The sequence below is a fragment of the Mauremys mutica genome, chromosome 7 (assembly GCF_020497125.1).
Source record: "Mauremys mutica isolate MM-2020 ecotype Southern chromosome 7, ASM2049712v1, whole genome shotgun sequence".
NCBI lineage: Eukaryota > Metazoa > Chordata > Testudines > Geoemydidae > Mauremys > Mauremys mutica.
The window spans coordinates 106,857,414-106,873,704 of NC_059078.1; the positions used below are offsets into that span (position 1 = coordinate 106,857,414).

At 42.4% G+C, this 16,291-nt stretch overlaps 1 protein-coding gene across 2 annotated transcripts in view; it reads right to left on the reverse strand.

Annotated features, from left to right (window-relative positions):
* Nucleotides 1–16,291, reverse strand: part of DOCK1 (dedicator of cytokinesis 1) — a 561,291-nt gene that overhangs the window by 50,829 nt on the left and 494,171 nt on the right. For both annotated transcript variants that reach the window (XM_045023408.1, XM_045023406.1), the window contains exons 49-50: nt 12,678–12,876; nt 3,093–3,246 (exon numbers count right to left, since the gene is read on the reverse strand). In XM_045023408.1, coding sequence (XP_044879343.1) covers nt 3,093–3,246; nt 12,678–12,876 — 353 coding nt within the window. The remainder of the gene's footprint in view (nt 1–3,092; nt 3,247–12,677; nt 12,877–16,291) is intronic.

Consider the following 16,291-nt stretch of genomic DNA (forward strand, 5'->3'; position numbering starts at 1 on the left):
CTTTTATAGGCCCCCTCCTCCGCCTAGCTCCGCCCCCTAATCAGGGCTCAGCAGTCTGCCCCGACAGAGAGAGACACAAGCACCCCAAAGACAGACGCAAACACAAGATACCTGGCTCCTCCAATGGGAACTCCCACTCAAAACTCCCCTGTTAGCCGCCCTGTTGGCCGGCTCCCGGGCCGCTGCGATCAGCTGTGCCCTGCCTGGCTGGGCGGCCGCTTTTATAGGCCCCCTCCTCCGCCTAGCTCCGCCCCCTAATCAGGGCTCAGCAGTCTGCCCCGACAGAGAGAGACACAAGCACCCCAAAGACAGACGCAAACACAAGATACCTGGCTCCTCCAATGGGAACTCCCACTCAAAACTCCCCTGTTAGCCGCCCTGTTGGCCGGCTCCCGGGCCGCTGCGATCAGCTGTGCCGCTGCCTGGCTGGGCGGCCGCTTTTATAGGCCCCCTCCTCCGCCTAGCTCCGCCCCCTAATCAGGGCTCAGCAGTCTGCCCCGACAGAGAGAGACACAAGCACCCCAAAGACAGACGCAAACACAAGATACCTGGCTCCTCCAATGGGAACTCCCACTCAAAACTCCCCTGTTAGCCGCCCTGTTGGCCGGCTCCTGGGCCGCTGCGATCAGCTATATACAGTATTTGTAACACAGTCTATTTTTCATTTAAAATCAAAGTTCAAATTTAGCCATGGACCAAGTCCAGCACTTCACTTAGCAGACCATTAACATATATAAAATAAGTATATGGTCTGAATGGGCAGTCACAAGTGTGTCCAAAAGTCACCTTACTGCAGCAAAAAGTTATTTAAACAAAACCACATAATTTCACTGCTATGATTTGGGGAGGAACTGTTTACCTCAATATTGTATGTCTATTTGTGATATCCTGCAGACAATGTACCCCCTACCAAGCTCCTCTTGGAACCCAAAAGCCTGAATTCATCTTGAGTTCTGAACATTTAAGTGTAAATAAGTCTAATAATTTCTTTTTGCTACAACTGTGCAGGGTACTTTATCAGAGATGACAATCATCCAGTGTTGTCTGTGTATCCCTTAACTTTATTTACTATATGCCATTAGGAACAATTCTCAACTGGCAGGGATCAACTAGATGACTTCAGTCTTTTTCATCTCCATCTTCTTTGATTCTGTGGAGCAGATTATCAATTTGTAGTTTTAATTCTCCTAGATAGTCAAGAAGCAAGCACTATTCTCATAGCTCAATATAAGATTAACTCTTTTTTAGCCAGCTTGCTTCACAAAAATTATTATCCAGGAATTATTTAAAAATGTTAGAGCTATAATTCTTTGAATGATTAAGGTCAAGGCTCTGTGTACTCTGTAGCAAGCTGGACCTAAATAATGGAGCAAGGTCCTAGACCCTGCAGGAATCTGGTAGAAACATTCTCAAAACTATGTGATAGCTTCAGATACATTTTTAAAAAGGAGGTTTGCATTAAATATGAAAATGAATATATAATTAGCACAGTAGCCACTGTGAAATGTAATTCAGATTATGTTATGTTTCCAAATTTTCAGTTTTCAATATGCTAGATTGTCATTTTTGGATTTCAAAAATTTATACCTGTCAGAATTATTGTTTCAGGCTAGAAACTCAGGAAGGCAACATTTGATTTACACTTGGTTCACTTTTTTGAGGTTATCTTTCCAACCAGGAGGTCTAGAAACAATTAAAAAACCCAAACAAACAAGTCTCCCTCTCCCCCAGATTCTATAACACACTTTTGCTACACACAGTGAATTCTGTTGATACAGTTATGTGGAATACAGAAGTCTTGGATTATGGTTTATAAATTTGCTGTGTGTCAACATTCTTTCCAATAAATTTTGCTTATTTAAAAACAAAGCACTTTGAAATATCAAAGGAAATAAATAAAGCAAACGTGAACTTCCCAGATCTGTAATTCTTGCTTTCTGTAATAGAAGTTAGTCACTTGCATAAAAAATGACTTATTTTCTAAATGTTTCTTTACTAGTTTAGTGCCCAGTGAGATTTTTAGCTAAGTGTCAACAACAGGACACTTTGCAAGGCAATTTGTGGAAGCTAACTTTGTACACAAAATGGGAGTTATACTCCATCCAGTTATATAACAGGAGTTCTTGAAGACTGAAGCCAGTGTATGAAAGTTTACAGAAGAATTCACTGAGAGATGCAGGGAAAAGACAAGCTATTCTATGTCTACACACAAAAGGAAAGTCCATCTCAGGTACTAACTACAGTAGCTGGAGACAGTTCCTTCAACCTTTGTACTCTACAGAAGCCAGCACAGCATGAATCTTTAGGCACATATAAAACAACGATATTTTAAAAAACGACTTTGTGAAAAGGAGCAGAAAACTTATTTCTTTAAGCAATTTTTCTTGTTTTAGTAAAAAGTCAAAAATTGTTTTTGTCACTTGACAAACACAACAGATGTACCATAGCATAGGCCTAAGGAGTAAATTCCTTACTATAGCATGTATCTGCAACCTACATCTTATGGTCAGTAGCAGTAAAACTCAGAGAGAGAACTCGGAGCATGCTGGCGAGAATCTTTGGGAACAGATGTTGATGAAATATTTGACGATAACACTTATAAATCATCTGAAATGCTTTGCAGGATTAAGGCCTGCCTGTGTGTGTTAAAAAAAAAGCGGTATTTTTCCTATGTATAGAGAGGTAGAGAGGATGGTATTAAATGAAAGTAACCAAAACTCCAGTCACTGAACTTTTTACACTAAATCTCTAAAGAGACGTGACAAATACAGTCATGAGAGAGAGAGGGTCAGTTAACAATATTCCCATTATTTTAAATTAATTCTGATATTAAAACACATGTAAGAAATGTAAACATGATCAAGTGATCAGGTCATAGAAATCATCATCTGTAATATAGCTTAAACAACCATATCTCTGCTAACTCCCCAAAATGCACTTATATCTGATGATGTGAACGTACACATTGGATTATCTCTGACCTAAGTGATTCAGTTGATTCTGAAACATTTCAGAGTAAGGGGGCTGAACTGTAATTCATTCTGCACAAAATATTTTAGGAAAACAAAATTTCATTAAAAAAACAAACTTACTGGACTGTAAATTGAAAGGAAGTTTGGTCCTTGGAGTGATTGGAGGTGGTGTTGACTGAGAAGCTGGAGATGACGGAGAGACAGAAAAACGTCTTTCACTTGCAATGACATTGATAACTTGGCTCTTTGGTCTTTGTGGTCTCAGTGGACTGATCTGCATTAGGACAAAAACATAAAAATGTGATGGTTTCACCATGATGTGTCACATAGCCTGAGCAGAAACACACATTATTACAGCACAGCAGGTTACACTGTAAAGAAAAGCGCTTCTTATTGAGCTGTTGATCTTGTGATAAGTAAGACATTTCCCTAGATCTAGAATGTAATATTGCAATGATAAGATATATGTTTTAGATTTAATGAGAATTGTTCTGAGGAAAATCATGGGTTTCCCCTTTCCTGCACAGGTTTTTATGAACTAGAGCATGTAGTCTGGCAATTTTTAATTTTTTGTTCAGTGTTTGGAGTTATTCCTGGCCTTTTGTGACTATACTCTGATAGTCATCAACTTCCATCATAGTAAAAAATCTGTCATAAACTAAAGAACACTTAAAAATCAAAAGTCAGGGATGCAGAATTGGTTGTTAAACATATTGTCTTTTCCTCACTCCAGCAGTCACACATGTATTGTTTTATTTAATGTATACTTTTAAAATGAAATTACAGTAAAAAAAAATAGCCTGAAATCCTTGATGCTAGCAACAAATGCACTAAGACAGCCTAGTTGCCATCATGAAGCATAGTTAAGCTCAGTTTCATGCAAATAATTTTTTCTTTGAGACTGTTTCTTCCATCCATCCACTGTCTTAGATGTTAAATTAGTCCTCTTTCCCCCAAACCCTCAAAATCACTCAAAATTGAATGCATCCAGGGTGTTTAGATATACACAATAGCCCCAGACTGATACATTGGCATACTTCCTTCAGTTCCATAACCTACACATCTCTCCTTAAAACCTGTGTCTTCCAGGATGTAGGGATTCCCTTAAGACCTTTTCCACTCAGCTTATCCAAAAAAAAACTATACAGATTTCATGGGGGACACCAGTGTTTCTCAAATTGGGGGTCCTGGCCCAAAAAGGAGTTGCAGGGGGGGTCACAAGGTTATTTTAGGGGGATTGCAGTCAGGGATGGTTCCAGGCACCAGCGCAGCAAGCGTGTGCCTGGGGCAGCAAGCCGGGTGTGGGGGGGAGGGCGACGTGCTGGTCGTTGTGAGGGCAGCAGTCAGGGAGCCTTCAGTGGCGTTTCTGCGGAGGTGCGGTGGGTACGACAAAGGTGCGGGACTGGCAGATCACCCGCAGAACTGTCGCCGAATCTGTGTGACCAGCGGACCTCCCGCAGAAACGCTGCCAAAGGCTGCCTGACTGCCGTGCTTGGGGCGGCAAAAAACATAGAGCCGCCCCTGATTGCAGTATTGCCACCCTTACTTCTGCACTGCCTTCAGAGCTGGGTGGTCAGAGAATCGCAGCTGTTGGGTGGGCGCCCAGCTCTGAAGGCAGCACCCTGCCAGCAGCAGCGCAAAAGTAAGGGTGGCAATACCATACTATGCCATCCTTCTGCGCTGCTGCTGCTGCTGGCAGTGGCTCTGCCTTCAGAGTTGGGCTCCCAGCCAGCAGCTGCTACTCTCCAGCTGCCCAACTCTGCAGGCAGCACCACTGCCAGCAGCAGAGCAGAAGTAAGGACAGCAGTATCGCAACTCCCCAACTCCTTTTTGGATCAGGACCCCTACAATGACAACACTGACATTTCAGATTTAAATAGCTGAAATAATGAAATTTATGATTTTTAAAATCCTATGACTGTGAAATTGACCAAAATGGACTGCGAATTTTGTAGGGCCCTACTTATACAGCATGCTCTGTCTATGGATTGTCCACATTTGACCTATTCCTTAGCTGATCTCTACATTCCTAACTTATCTTGTCCATTGTTATTCTTCTTCAAAGTAAATGGTTCCCTGGGAGCTCTCCCTCTTAGCTTGCTCAGACATTCTGTCTTTTTCAACCTCATGATCTATTTACCTCTGTGATGGGGTGGACTAGGCCCAGGGGCTCCCTGTGGGAGGTCTCAGGGTCCTTCCACACCCCGTCCCAGAGAGGAGCAGAAGAGAAGTCCTCCAAGCAGCCTCAAGTGGTTGTGGGGAAGTAGCCAATGAGGGAGGCTGCAGGGAGCAGCCAATCAGGGCCCAGCGGGCTCACATAAAAAGAGCTGCAGGGCTGGAGTCATCAGTTGCTGCCTGGAGCTGGAGGAGAGACAACTGTGTTCCTGGCTGGCTGGTTGGCTGAAAGAGCAGCAGGACCATGGACAGCTCAGTGTTGGCAGGGACTGGGGGAGCAAGAGAGAGCTCCTGGCTGGCTGCTGGGGCTGAGTAAGGACTGAGCCCAGGATAGGCTGCAGGAAGACAGTGTCTCCAGGGAGGAAGCCCTGGGGGTACAGCCCCATAGCAGGTCTGGAACATGCTAAAGACTCTATACCCCAGAATAGGTTTGTTCTGTTTCACATACAGACAGTGTATTAAACTTGGCCAGAAGCTGAGTCACTGAAAACCTATCTGAGAAACCTACCAGTAAGGGTCACCACAAACTGAGAGACTGCAGACACATGCACTCAACCAGCGTGTGCTTGTGAGAGGTGGGTGCCACCATAGTAGGATCTCCCTAATTCTTTCTTTTAAGGAATGAGGCCTCCTTCCAGGTGTTAATTACTCCTGTCAGGTCAGGCCTCAGCTGCAGAGGACTATCTTGTTCTTAGACTCATAGACTTTAAGGTCAGGAGGGGCCATCGTGATCATCTAGTCCAGTGGTTCTCAAACTGCGGGTTGGGACCCCGAAGTGGGTTGTGACCTCATTTTAATGAGGTTGCCAGGGGTGGCATTAGACTTGCTGGGGTGGAAGCCAGAATCTGTGCTCTACCACAGTTGAAGCCCAAGCCCAAGGGCTTCAGCCCTGGGTGGTGGGGCACAGGTTACAGGCTGGAGCCCTTGGGCTTTGGCGCCCAAGGTGGTGGGGCTCTGGCTTTGGCAGGGCTCAGGCAGGCTCAGGCTTTGGTCCCCCATCCTGGGTTCACGTAGTAATTTTTGTTGTCAAAGGGGGCCGCGATGCAATGAAGTTTGAGAACCCCTGATCTAGTCTGACCTTCTGCCATAATTGCAGGCCACAGAACCTCACTCATCCATGCCTGTAATAGACCCATAACCTCTGGCTGAGTTACTGATGTCCTCCAATTATGGTTTAGACACTTCTCGTCAATAATCTCCCTTATCTGAACTATTGTCTCAAATTTTATCTTGGTCTTTTTTGCCTGGGGGTCTGAGAATAGAGCAAACAATCTCATATGTCAGTAATATTATTCATTTGAGCTTAGTCCATGTCTATGTAAGAAAGTCACACATGTTTAACTAAAAGCATGATTTAAACTGATTTAGTTAAAACAGTGGGACAGTGTTGTTGACACTCTTATTTCACTATAACAGTGGCCTATTTTTGCCATATGGCCTACTTATCCTCTTTCTCTGACTGGACCTTGATAGTGGCTACTACCTTCCCCATGGTTTCAAACATGTCAGAGGGGGAGAATCTCTCCTGCTTCTCTTGTTCAAGTTTTTCATGATCCAAAGCCAAGCTCCTCTTCTTTGAGGGGTGATGAAATTCATGAAAGGAAATGGGAATCTTGATCACTTTTGTGCTATTCACCCCTTTAACTCTTCCAAACTACAGCTGGAAAGGAAGTGGAGGACAACATCCTTAAAACAGCTCAGTTCTTTCTCTTGGGAAGAATAGTTTCTAAGAGAAAATGTCCTCGCCAAATTACAACTTCAGAACCAGGGATGGAACCTTGAAACTTCTCCCTTCCAACCCTGTAGAGGTGTCTCTGGAAGAGACTCAGCTGATGTGGAGGAAGCAGAAGTCCCAAACTCTGGGACCTTTTCTCTGACATTGTGAGGGTCCATAGGCTGGGAGCAATCATGGTAGAGCTCCCTTTCTGTGGCTCCTGAAAGGATCTGCTTCTACAGTGGCTAGGGCACTAGCCTGGGACTAAGGAGGCCAGTATTCAAATTCCTGTTCTGCTACAAGCTTCCACTCCAGGCTAGTCTCTCTGTGCCTCAGTTCTCTCTCTGTTAAATGGCAGGAAATAGTACCTGGCGGGAATGTTGTGAGGATAAATATATTAAAGATGTGAGGTACTCAGATACTACAATAATGAGAGCCAGGTAAGTACCTAACATACCTAGAGAGCCCCTCTTGGTCTTCAGCTTTCTCCATTTGACTTGCTCATCCTACAAGTGATAGAGAGAATGAGTTTGCCCTTAGAAGAGAGTGGGGAGAAGGCTGATATCCCAAAATCAGCCTTAAAAGGTGTGGTTGCAGCTCTGCTTGTACCCCCTGGAGACAAAGGAGCAGGTACAAAGACAGGAGTGGTGTGGGGCAAGTGCCGGAGCCAGCTAGACAAGTCTGAACTGTCTCAAATATTTCTGAGTAGAGAGGTGCAGTCCAGTTGTTTCAGTGTGGAGGACAGCTCAGGATTCAGAAAGAATGATTAAGGCAGATAAATGACAGTGATGGCTATATTTGGCTATTTGCAAATATCATTCAGTGTATACACTGGCTCAGCTCCTTCTACAGTGTGTTTTCCTGTACTGCTAAATATATCTGGAAAATATGATTTGGCAAAGGAGAAACCATAAGTCCTTGCAAAATAACTGACCTTTTCTTTTAAGACAGAGCAGGTTAATGTCATTCTAAATGAAAACTGATTTCCCTTTCACCAGTGTAAGGAAAGCAAATACGGTGAAGTTAAGCCCACCCTTTTAGAAGATGGATAGGTTGATTCAATTAGCTAAATGGAGATCTGCTATCTGAAGACAGAAAATTCTGCTTGGAAGGATCTTAATATGAATAATTTAGTTGTCAAGAGTCCTCAATGGCAATACCAACATGTATCTGCACCACTGTGCAGCAAAGTGACGAGTACCACTAATTTGCTCAGGCTGTGCTCACTTTGAGAGACTTCTGGCTATTTCTCTGCAAAGGTGAGCAAAGATCTAGGCCACTTGTCTCAAATTATGTACCCTAATTAAAAGTTTAAATGCCTGTGTTCTCATGCAAGACTTCATCATATATAAAGTTTTTTTTCCCTCTTCCCAAATTGACCTAACGTTTTTTATTCTTCTCATCTCTTTCCCTTTCTAATCTTTCTTCTCTCTCAATAATTGCTCCCATTCTCAGTTTCTCTTTTACCTATTGTGTTAGGAAGGAGCTCTCAATTGGGTCTATAAACTCTTTACTTGACGTTTTGTGCTTGTGTTTATTTGCGTAATTGAAATGTCCCAACAGAGCTGGTCTGCCCACCCCATAATCCTCTTTCAATTCTCTGTCTCTTCAATGAGATAATCCTAATCAGACAGAAAAACAGGCAACTCCTTTTTGCAGTTTATTCCCTTTGCTATCTTTAATTTTGAGTTCTAATGTTTCTGCCCCATCCATTGTTAAAAATACTTTCCATATACCAATCATAATAAAAAAAAGGGAAATGTTTACTCTTAGTAGATGGTAGAACATGGAGTAGTGGCCTGAAGCTAAGAAAAGAAAAATGTGAGCAATATACTATATAAGGGGGAAAATGGAGGTTACTTGCCAGGAGTATTTCTGTTTTCTACACTTGCTGCCTCTATAGACACAGCAGGAATTGCGTGTCTAGCCTCAAAATATTTTTGAACAGTAGCGGGCACTTAGGCCTGGTCTACACTAGAAAATTAAGTTGACTTAACTATGTCGCTCAAGCGTGTGAAAAATCCACACCCCTCAGTGGCATAGTTAAGCTGACGTAGCCACCATCAGTGCAGCTATGCTGCTGTAGCTTTTAAAGTGTAGAGAAGCCCTTAGAGGGCATACACAATCACTCTGAGAATGAGAAATCTGGAGTGAATCTAAGTACCACCTTATCTTTGTGGAAAAGGATAAAAGTTGGGTTGGCTTTAAAGCACTGTATGTCTTAAACCTTCCTGGCAGAGGTGATGACAACTAAGACTGAAACATTCTGAGAGAGTGAATACAGGTTTTTTAATGAGTTCAAAGCTCCCTCCCAGAAGTTTGGTTAAATTCAAGTTCCAAGGTCCAGTAGGCTTTCAGGTAGAGGGCATCTGTTTCTTAGACCTTTTAAAATGTAAACATTCTGATCCTTTTCTCAGGGACATGGGTAGATAGAAAAAGCAGATAAGTAAAAATTAGTAGTTGCTAGGGATAGCTGAGATTTCAGAGTCAAGAGAAAGTCCAACATAATTGGAATTAGACAAGAAACAAGGTCAAGGTTCCTGTCTCCAGCAGAAACTTTTTCAAGTTCCATTTGACAGCATATCATCTCCTATTGAAAGGCATTCTGGACTCCAACAGGACTGCCTCAATCTCTGTAGACAAGCACAGGATGTGCCTTAGAAGCACAGCATCCATGCTGCCAGGTGAGATTATCGACTGGGACTACAGTTCTCGACTTGGGGAAGAGATTTGTAGACTAGAAGGCCAGAAGGAACCATTGTGATTGTCTAGTCCAGGGGTTCTCAAACTGGGGGTCGGGACGCCTCAGGGGGTCACAAAGTTATTACATGGGGGGTTGCGAGCTGTCAGGCTCCACCCCAAACCTTGCTTTGCATCCAACATTTATAATGGTGTTAAATATATAAAAAAGTGTTTTTAATTTATAAAGGGGGTTGCACTCAGAGGCTTGCTATGCGAAAAGGGTCACCAGTACAAAAGTTTGAGAACCACTGGTCTAGTCTGACCTCTTGTATAGCGCAGGCTGGCCACAGGACTTCCCTGAATTAATTTGTTTGAACTAAAGCATATCTTTTAGAAAAATAAATAGTCAGTCTTGATTTAAAGATTTCCATTGACTGTGAATCTTGATCTCTGAAAAGGACCAGAAGCTCTGAGAATGAGGACTGCAATGTCTAGACCAGTGCAAGTATAACCAACCTGGATCTGTCCTCTCCAATATTCGGCAGTGCTCTTGGGATGAGAGGCCATGGAAGGAAGACATAAAAAATCCATTTCCCTCATTGTTAGCTTAATAAATGTGCAGACTGCTATTTAAATCCATTCCTGTGTCTATCATCGACCTGTGTACGCTAATCCAACTTCCTACATATCCCCTGTAGGCATTTCTAAGGTGCCCATCACTGAAACATCTGTTTCCACACCTCACTGAGACTTACCTTTGCTCCTTTCAACCTTTCCTTATCTCTTCTCGGCGGGATGCATGGTGCCTCAGCCATTGCTGTAGCCAAAGCAGAGCAACTGTTCAGTTACTAGGGGGCAGACTCTTCCTCTGCAGCTGCCAGCACAGCTCCTCATGTGTAGATGTGAACATATACACCCTCTGAGCTATCAAGGTGTGGGCCCCTGAGTTTACTCAATGTACACACCAGCAGATTGTGAATGCTAGTGAATTCTACCTACAAAATATGTCAGATGTGTGTTGACACATGCTCCATCCTAAGAGCTGAGACTAGGCCATCAATGTTTGATAGTGTCTGCAGTTGTGAACTGCACTCTGAAATCATGCATAAAGAATGAAAAAAATTTGCAGCAGTCACTTAACCCATGTTGTTGTCACCCAGAAAACAGCAAGTAAAATTAAGTAAATTGCTGTTATATACTGACAAATATTATTTATCTAAGTATTTATACAATGTTCACCACTGAGCATCTCCATGACTATATGATAAGGACCTTTGGTATGTACTAGTTTAAAAATTAAAAAATCCACTCTAAGGTTTCCAAACTGAAATCAATGGCAACAGCCAAGATGGGTTGCTGATCCCAACAGCTAAGACATGTCAGTGCAATAGTGATCTATCTGAGATATGTCAAATGCAATGCTTAGATTCAGTCAAAATATGCCTATTAAAAGACCCTAATATTCACACAGTTGACTGCACTGTGCCAAACACATGAGGCACATTGGAAATTTATGCAAAATGTGTCTTCCGGTTGAGAAGAGGCTAAGAAAGCTCTTCCTGCTAGATCTGGTAGAGAGAATCTCCCTTTTAACAAACCTAGGGTTTGACTCAAAACCAATTGAAGTCAATGGAAAAACTCTAATTTCAATAGTCTTTGTGCCAAATCCATGGAGAGCACAGGGATTCTGATTTAAGTTTTTGCTGAGGTCTGTTCAGGGTGCACACAACAAAACTCCAGCTACCAGACAGGGATCCTGCTAACAGGGAATTTTGCTCTAGTAATCATGACACTAACACAGAGAAGAGACCATTACATGTATTTCTTGAGGACAAAGTTTTAAACCAACAGCATCAAAATAGATGCCCCTCCTGAGCTTCCAAGGCTATGGTTACTACTCTAGAAAAAAATGGATTAATTTTCAATTTAAAAAATAAAACTTCAGTATTTACATACACCAGTGGGGTGGTCCTGGTAAATTGGAATATTTGCAAAGAAGGGTGGGGTTCAAAGAAGAGATACACTATAATAAATATCTTTACATACAGCCACCAGTGAACTGATGAAAATGTATGTATGTTTCTGTTAAAAATCGCTTTCCAAGAATTACTCCTGCGGGAATTCTGTGTCACTTTGCAATGCAGAATTTGTGCAGAAATTAATGTTCTGTGCAGAATTTCCTTTCCCTCCTCCTCCCCCATAGAAATGGGCTGTAGAGCTGCTGGTTGCCACTAGGAGCTGCTGGACCTGGCAGAGCCCAGCTCACAAATAGAAGACACTGCTGGTGGGAGGGGAACGGAGCTGGCGGGCTCCAGGCAGCTACAGTTCCAGGCATGCCCTGAAGAAAGGAGGCAGTGTGCAGGAAACTCCACACAAGCCTGGGACCCAGCATCAGGCTGTTTCTCCATCTGGATTCCTGGGCTCTGAGAGGGTAGGGTATGTGGGTGTCTGGGCTGAGGGGGGTGCCCCGCGGTTGGGCTCTGGGGGAAAGAGGTGTGGGTGTCTGGCTCCGGGCTGGGCTCTGGAGGGGGGAGGGGCAGAGAAAAAGGAACTGGATTGTCGTAGGGGTTTCTTTAACTCTACTCCTGGGGGAATTTTTTGTGTGTGTCTGCATTGATACAGAGTTGCTGAAAGGTATTTTGAAATAAATTAACGAAATAACAGAAACTGGGGTGATTATATTATTTTGACAAATTAAATATGCAGAATTTAAAATATGGTACATGGAATTTTTAATTTTTTGGTGCAGAATATATCCACCAACTATATCTTGCAGAAGATAACTGAAACCACATGGAAGAACCATCAGAATCTCACATGACCAGCAACTAGAAGAATCCCTGCTATGAATGGTGCAACTGAATTTTCTTTAATTTTATCAACTATTGTATTTTTCAAAAGGCCACATATAAAAATCTTACAGAAAGTCTATACGAAATACCATTATTCTGTTCTTTTTGTTTAGTAAAATATCTACTTTTGGTACACTAATGAATGTTTTAAAGAGTATACATTTTTTTCTCAGAGTTATTTTAAGTCTAAAAACAAAATGAATTGTCAAAATGACCCTTCTGTATTGTAAAAAATGTCCGAGTTATTGCCCACAATTAAATAAAACTGTTTGTTAACATTACCGTTTCTGAAAGGATCACTGCTTCAGATTGTTGCAGAGAAATATCTGTAGATTTCAACTCTTTATCAAATATCTCTTGGTGTTTGCTGTTCCTTTTTTCCTTCTTCTTTTCCTTCTTATCTTTATCTAGGTCATCCTTGTCCAACTTATCTTGAGACTTAGAATGCATCTTTTTTGGCAGAAGAGGTTCAAGCACAAACCTGAAGGAAAATTTGGTTTATTTAGACCAATGAAATATTATTGTCAAACAACAAATTTTAATTTTCCAACTTCCCAACAACAGAATAATTTTAGTCCAGAGATCTTTTGTTAACCAAGTAAGGCTCATTATCACAACTGGGAAAGAAGATAATGACAAACTGTAATTGTCTCATGCTAAAATTTAATACAGAATGTTAATGAACAGTACTGTGTACCTCCCAGTTCTGAGCTAAATTTACTATTAGATGGTTACACACACTGGATAAGCATCTCTCTGTGTGTTTATGTATCATCACATTTATAGATCACACCATCATCCACTACCCGTGTACAGTCTGCCTCATTCACTGCAAATCTTAGTAATTCACAAATGATCATAATGCAAATTGATGAAGTTCTACTTCATGAATATGCGTATGCCACACGTACACACAGGCAGTACTTGTACATAAATTTTACAGCAGTGGTTCTCAAACTAGGGCCGCCGCTTGTTCAGGGAAAGCCCTTGGTGGGCCGGGCCAGTTTGTTTACCTGCCATATCCGCAGGTTCGGCCGATCGCGGTTCCCACTGGCCATGGTTTGCCACTCCAGGCCAATGAGGATTGCGGGAAGGGTAGCCAGCACGTCCCTCAGCCTGCGCCGCTTCCCACAGCCCCCATTTACCTAGAGCAGTGAACCGTGGCCAGTGGGAGCCGCGATCGGCTGAACCTGCCGACGTGGCAGGTAAACAAACCAGCCCGGCCCGCCAGGGGCTTTCCCTGAACAAGCAGCAGCCCTAGTTTGAAAACCACTACTTTACAGGATCATATACATATGCATACTGTGTATACATGTCCACAAAAAGGTACATTAAAAGATTATTATTAAGGTTGCAAAGTCAAGCACTGAAAAGTTAGGAAATGCCAGAACTGATGTTGCACCTGCCAAATTTTTAGTCCCTGCTCCAAAGCATAGATGCATTAGAGATTGTCAAGGAAAAGGTCCCCGGATTTTTTTTTACATGGGCATAACAATGCATTTTTCCATAGTTTCGTTTTCAGGAATCTCAACTGTTTCAGCTGAAATCTTCCAAAGAAAATTCCACCTGAGGCAGACATCTGGCATGGAAAACTCAACCCATATGGGTTAAAGGTTGGCAAAGTTATAAGCAACTGAAAATACGGTTTATAATAGGAAGCCTTAATAATGTCAGTGCTACCAGCTGCATGTATAATAACATAATGCATAATATGTACGTATGTGATTAGATGTGTATGTGTATGTTATATGTATGATGTGTATGCATATATCTACAGATCATGATGTATGTGCATACACTGTACTATGAGGATAAGAGAGCAATTCCAAGCTTCTGATGCTATAAAAAAGATTGAAGGATAACAAGTTAGTGAAAGTCTTTAGATTCATTTTTTTACTGCCAATAACTAAGGGCAAGGTTGATTTCTGAATAGTAGATGAATTTTCATAACTGGAACGGTACAAACCTCAGGCATTTGGTAAACAGACATGTATTTTGAGTGTGTGAATATATGCAAGGCTGGTACCCTACTATCATAACCTCTCTTTGAAAAGATACAATTTTTACCCTTCACAGTTGACTATGTTTTGCTTCAACTGCACAGCAGAAGCCTTTAGGGTTTTAATGAACTTTTTAAATGAACTTTTAAAAGAAAATAATAAACAATTCAATATTTAAACATGTTTTTTAATTTTATTATTTAAATATGCCAAGCAAAACTCTAAGGAATATTTCAATGATTTTTTTCTGTTTTGAGTCCATTGGCTTAAATTTCCAGGAAATTAAAGATCTAAGCATACTATGACTCCTTTGGGGCTAGTTTTTCCATGTATAATGTGCAGCGTAACAGGTAAATTTTTCTACAAAATTAGCTTAAAAAAGATAAATTTCAGACAAAAAATTATTTTGATATGTATTTGAACTTATGAAAGATGAAAAGAAAACAACCTAGATTAAACATTATATTAAAGAATTTATAAAAACAAATTAAAATTATCACATGGCAAAAGACAAACTGTGTGATACAAAGTCAATCTTCTTTATAAGAAAGCTTTCTTCATAAGGAAGAAAAGTATATACTGAGCTATGATGCCTGCATCTGTAGGCTTTGATCCTGCATTGAGATCACTAGTGTGGACCTCTCACTGACCTTGTGAAATCCACTGATGTTATCTGAGGTTCAAAGGCTCAGGGTTGTGTACTAAAGGTTTCCAGTGTAGAATCAAGGATTATATTTGCATAATGGTAGGTGTGGTAGGACTGCAGGGTCTTCCCGATGGCCTCAAAGGGCCTGGTACACCCCATCACAGTCACCGTGTTGAATTTCAACATGGTGACTGTGATGGGGTGTACCAGGCCTTTTGAGGCCATCAGGAAGACCCTGCAGTCCTACCACACCCTGCCACAGAAAAAAAGGCAATAGAGTGGGGTCATCCAAGTGGCCTAGAGAGGCTGAAGGGAAGGCTCATATAAAAGGAGTTGCAGGGCCTGGACAGCTCAGTTGCTGGCTGAAGCCAGAGGAAGAAGTGCGATGTTCCTGGCTGGTTGAGGAAGCTGCAGCAGCTGGACAGAGCAGTTGTTGGCTGGGACGAGAAGTAGTGGAAGGCTGGGAGATTCTACACGTACGGAGAATGGGAAGAAACCCTGCCTAAGAAGGGATAGGACTGTGAAGCTCTTCAAGCACAGAGGCCTGGGAGAGAGAGACTTGACAAGAAGGGCCAGAGACTGTTATAAGCTCATGAGGTGAAGGGCCTGTGAGAAAGAACCCTGAGAGAACATGGAAGAGAGTGTTATGGACTCTCTCAGCAAGGGGACTTGGGAGAGACCCTACTTAAACAGGGAACAGGCCAAGGACCCAAGAAGCTGATGAGACAGAGTGGTAAGCAGCCCAAGGAATGCAGCAGTAGACACTAGTGAAGGAAGCAGCAGGTGGCTACTAGTTGTAGGGTCTCTGGGTTAGGACCTGGAGTAGTGGGTAGGGCCAGATCCCTCCACCAGCCACAGGCTGAGTGGCAAAGGGCCGAGGAGGCAACTAGTTTTGTGCGAATCCCAAGAAGGGGGAAAGTGCTCAAACAGGACCAGAGATGGGACAGAGGACCTTGGGGTGGCGTGCGGGGGCTAAACATTTGTTGGACTGTGTTACCCCAGACGGGGTTTATTTTCTATTTGTTTCACATATAGATTGAGTGTGACTCAGCCACAGGGCTGAGTCACTGAAAATCCATCTGAAAAGAGAAACTGCTGGTGGAGGGTACCACAAAAACAGAGTACAGGCATGCACCTGGCCAGCAGGAGGTGCTTGCAGGCCACATTTTTACAGTGACAAAGAAATACGCAGTAAGTATTACAGGCAGGATTATTCATATTTACTATGTTACAGTATTTCCAAAGAATGG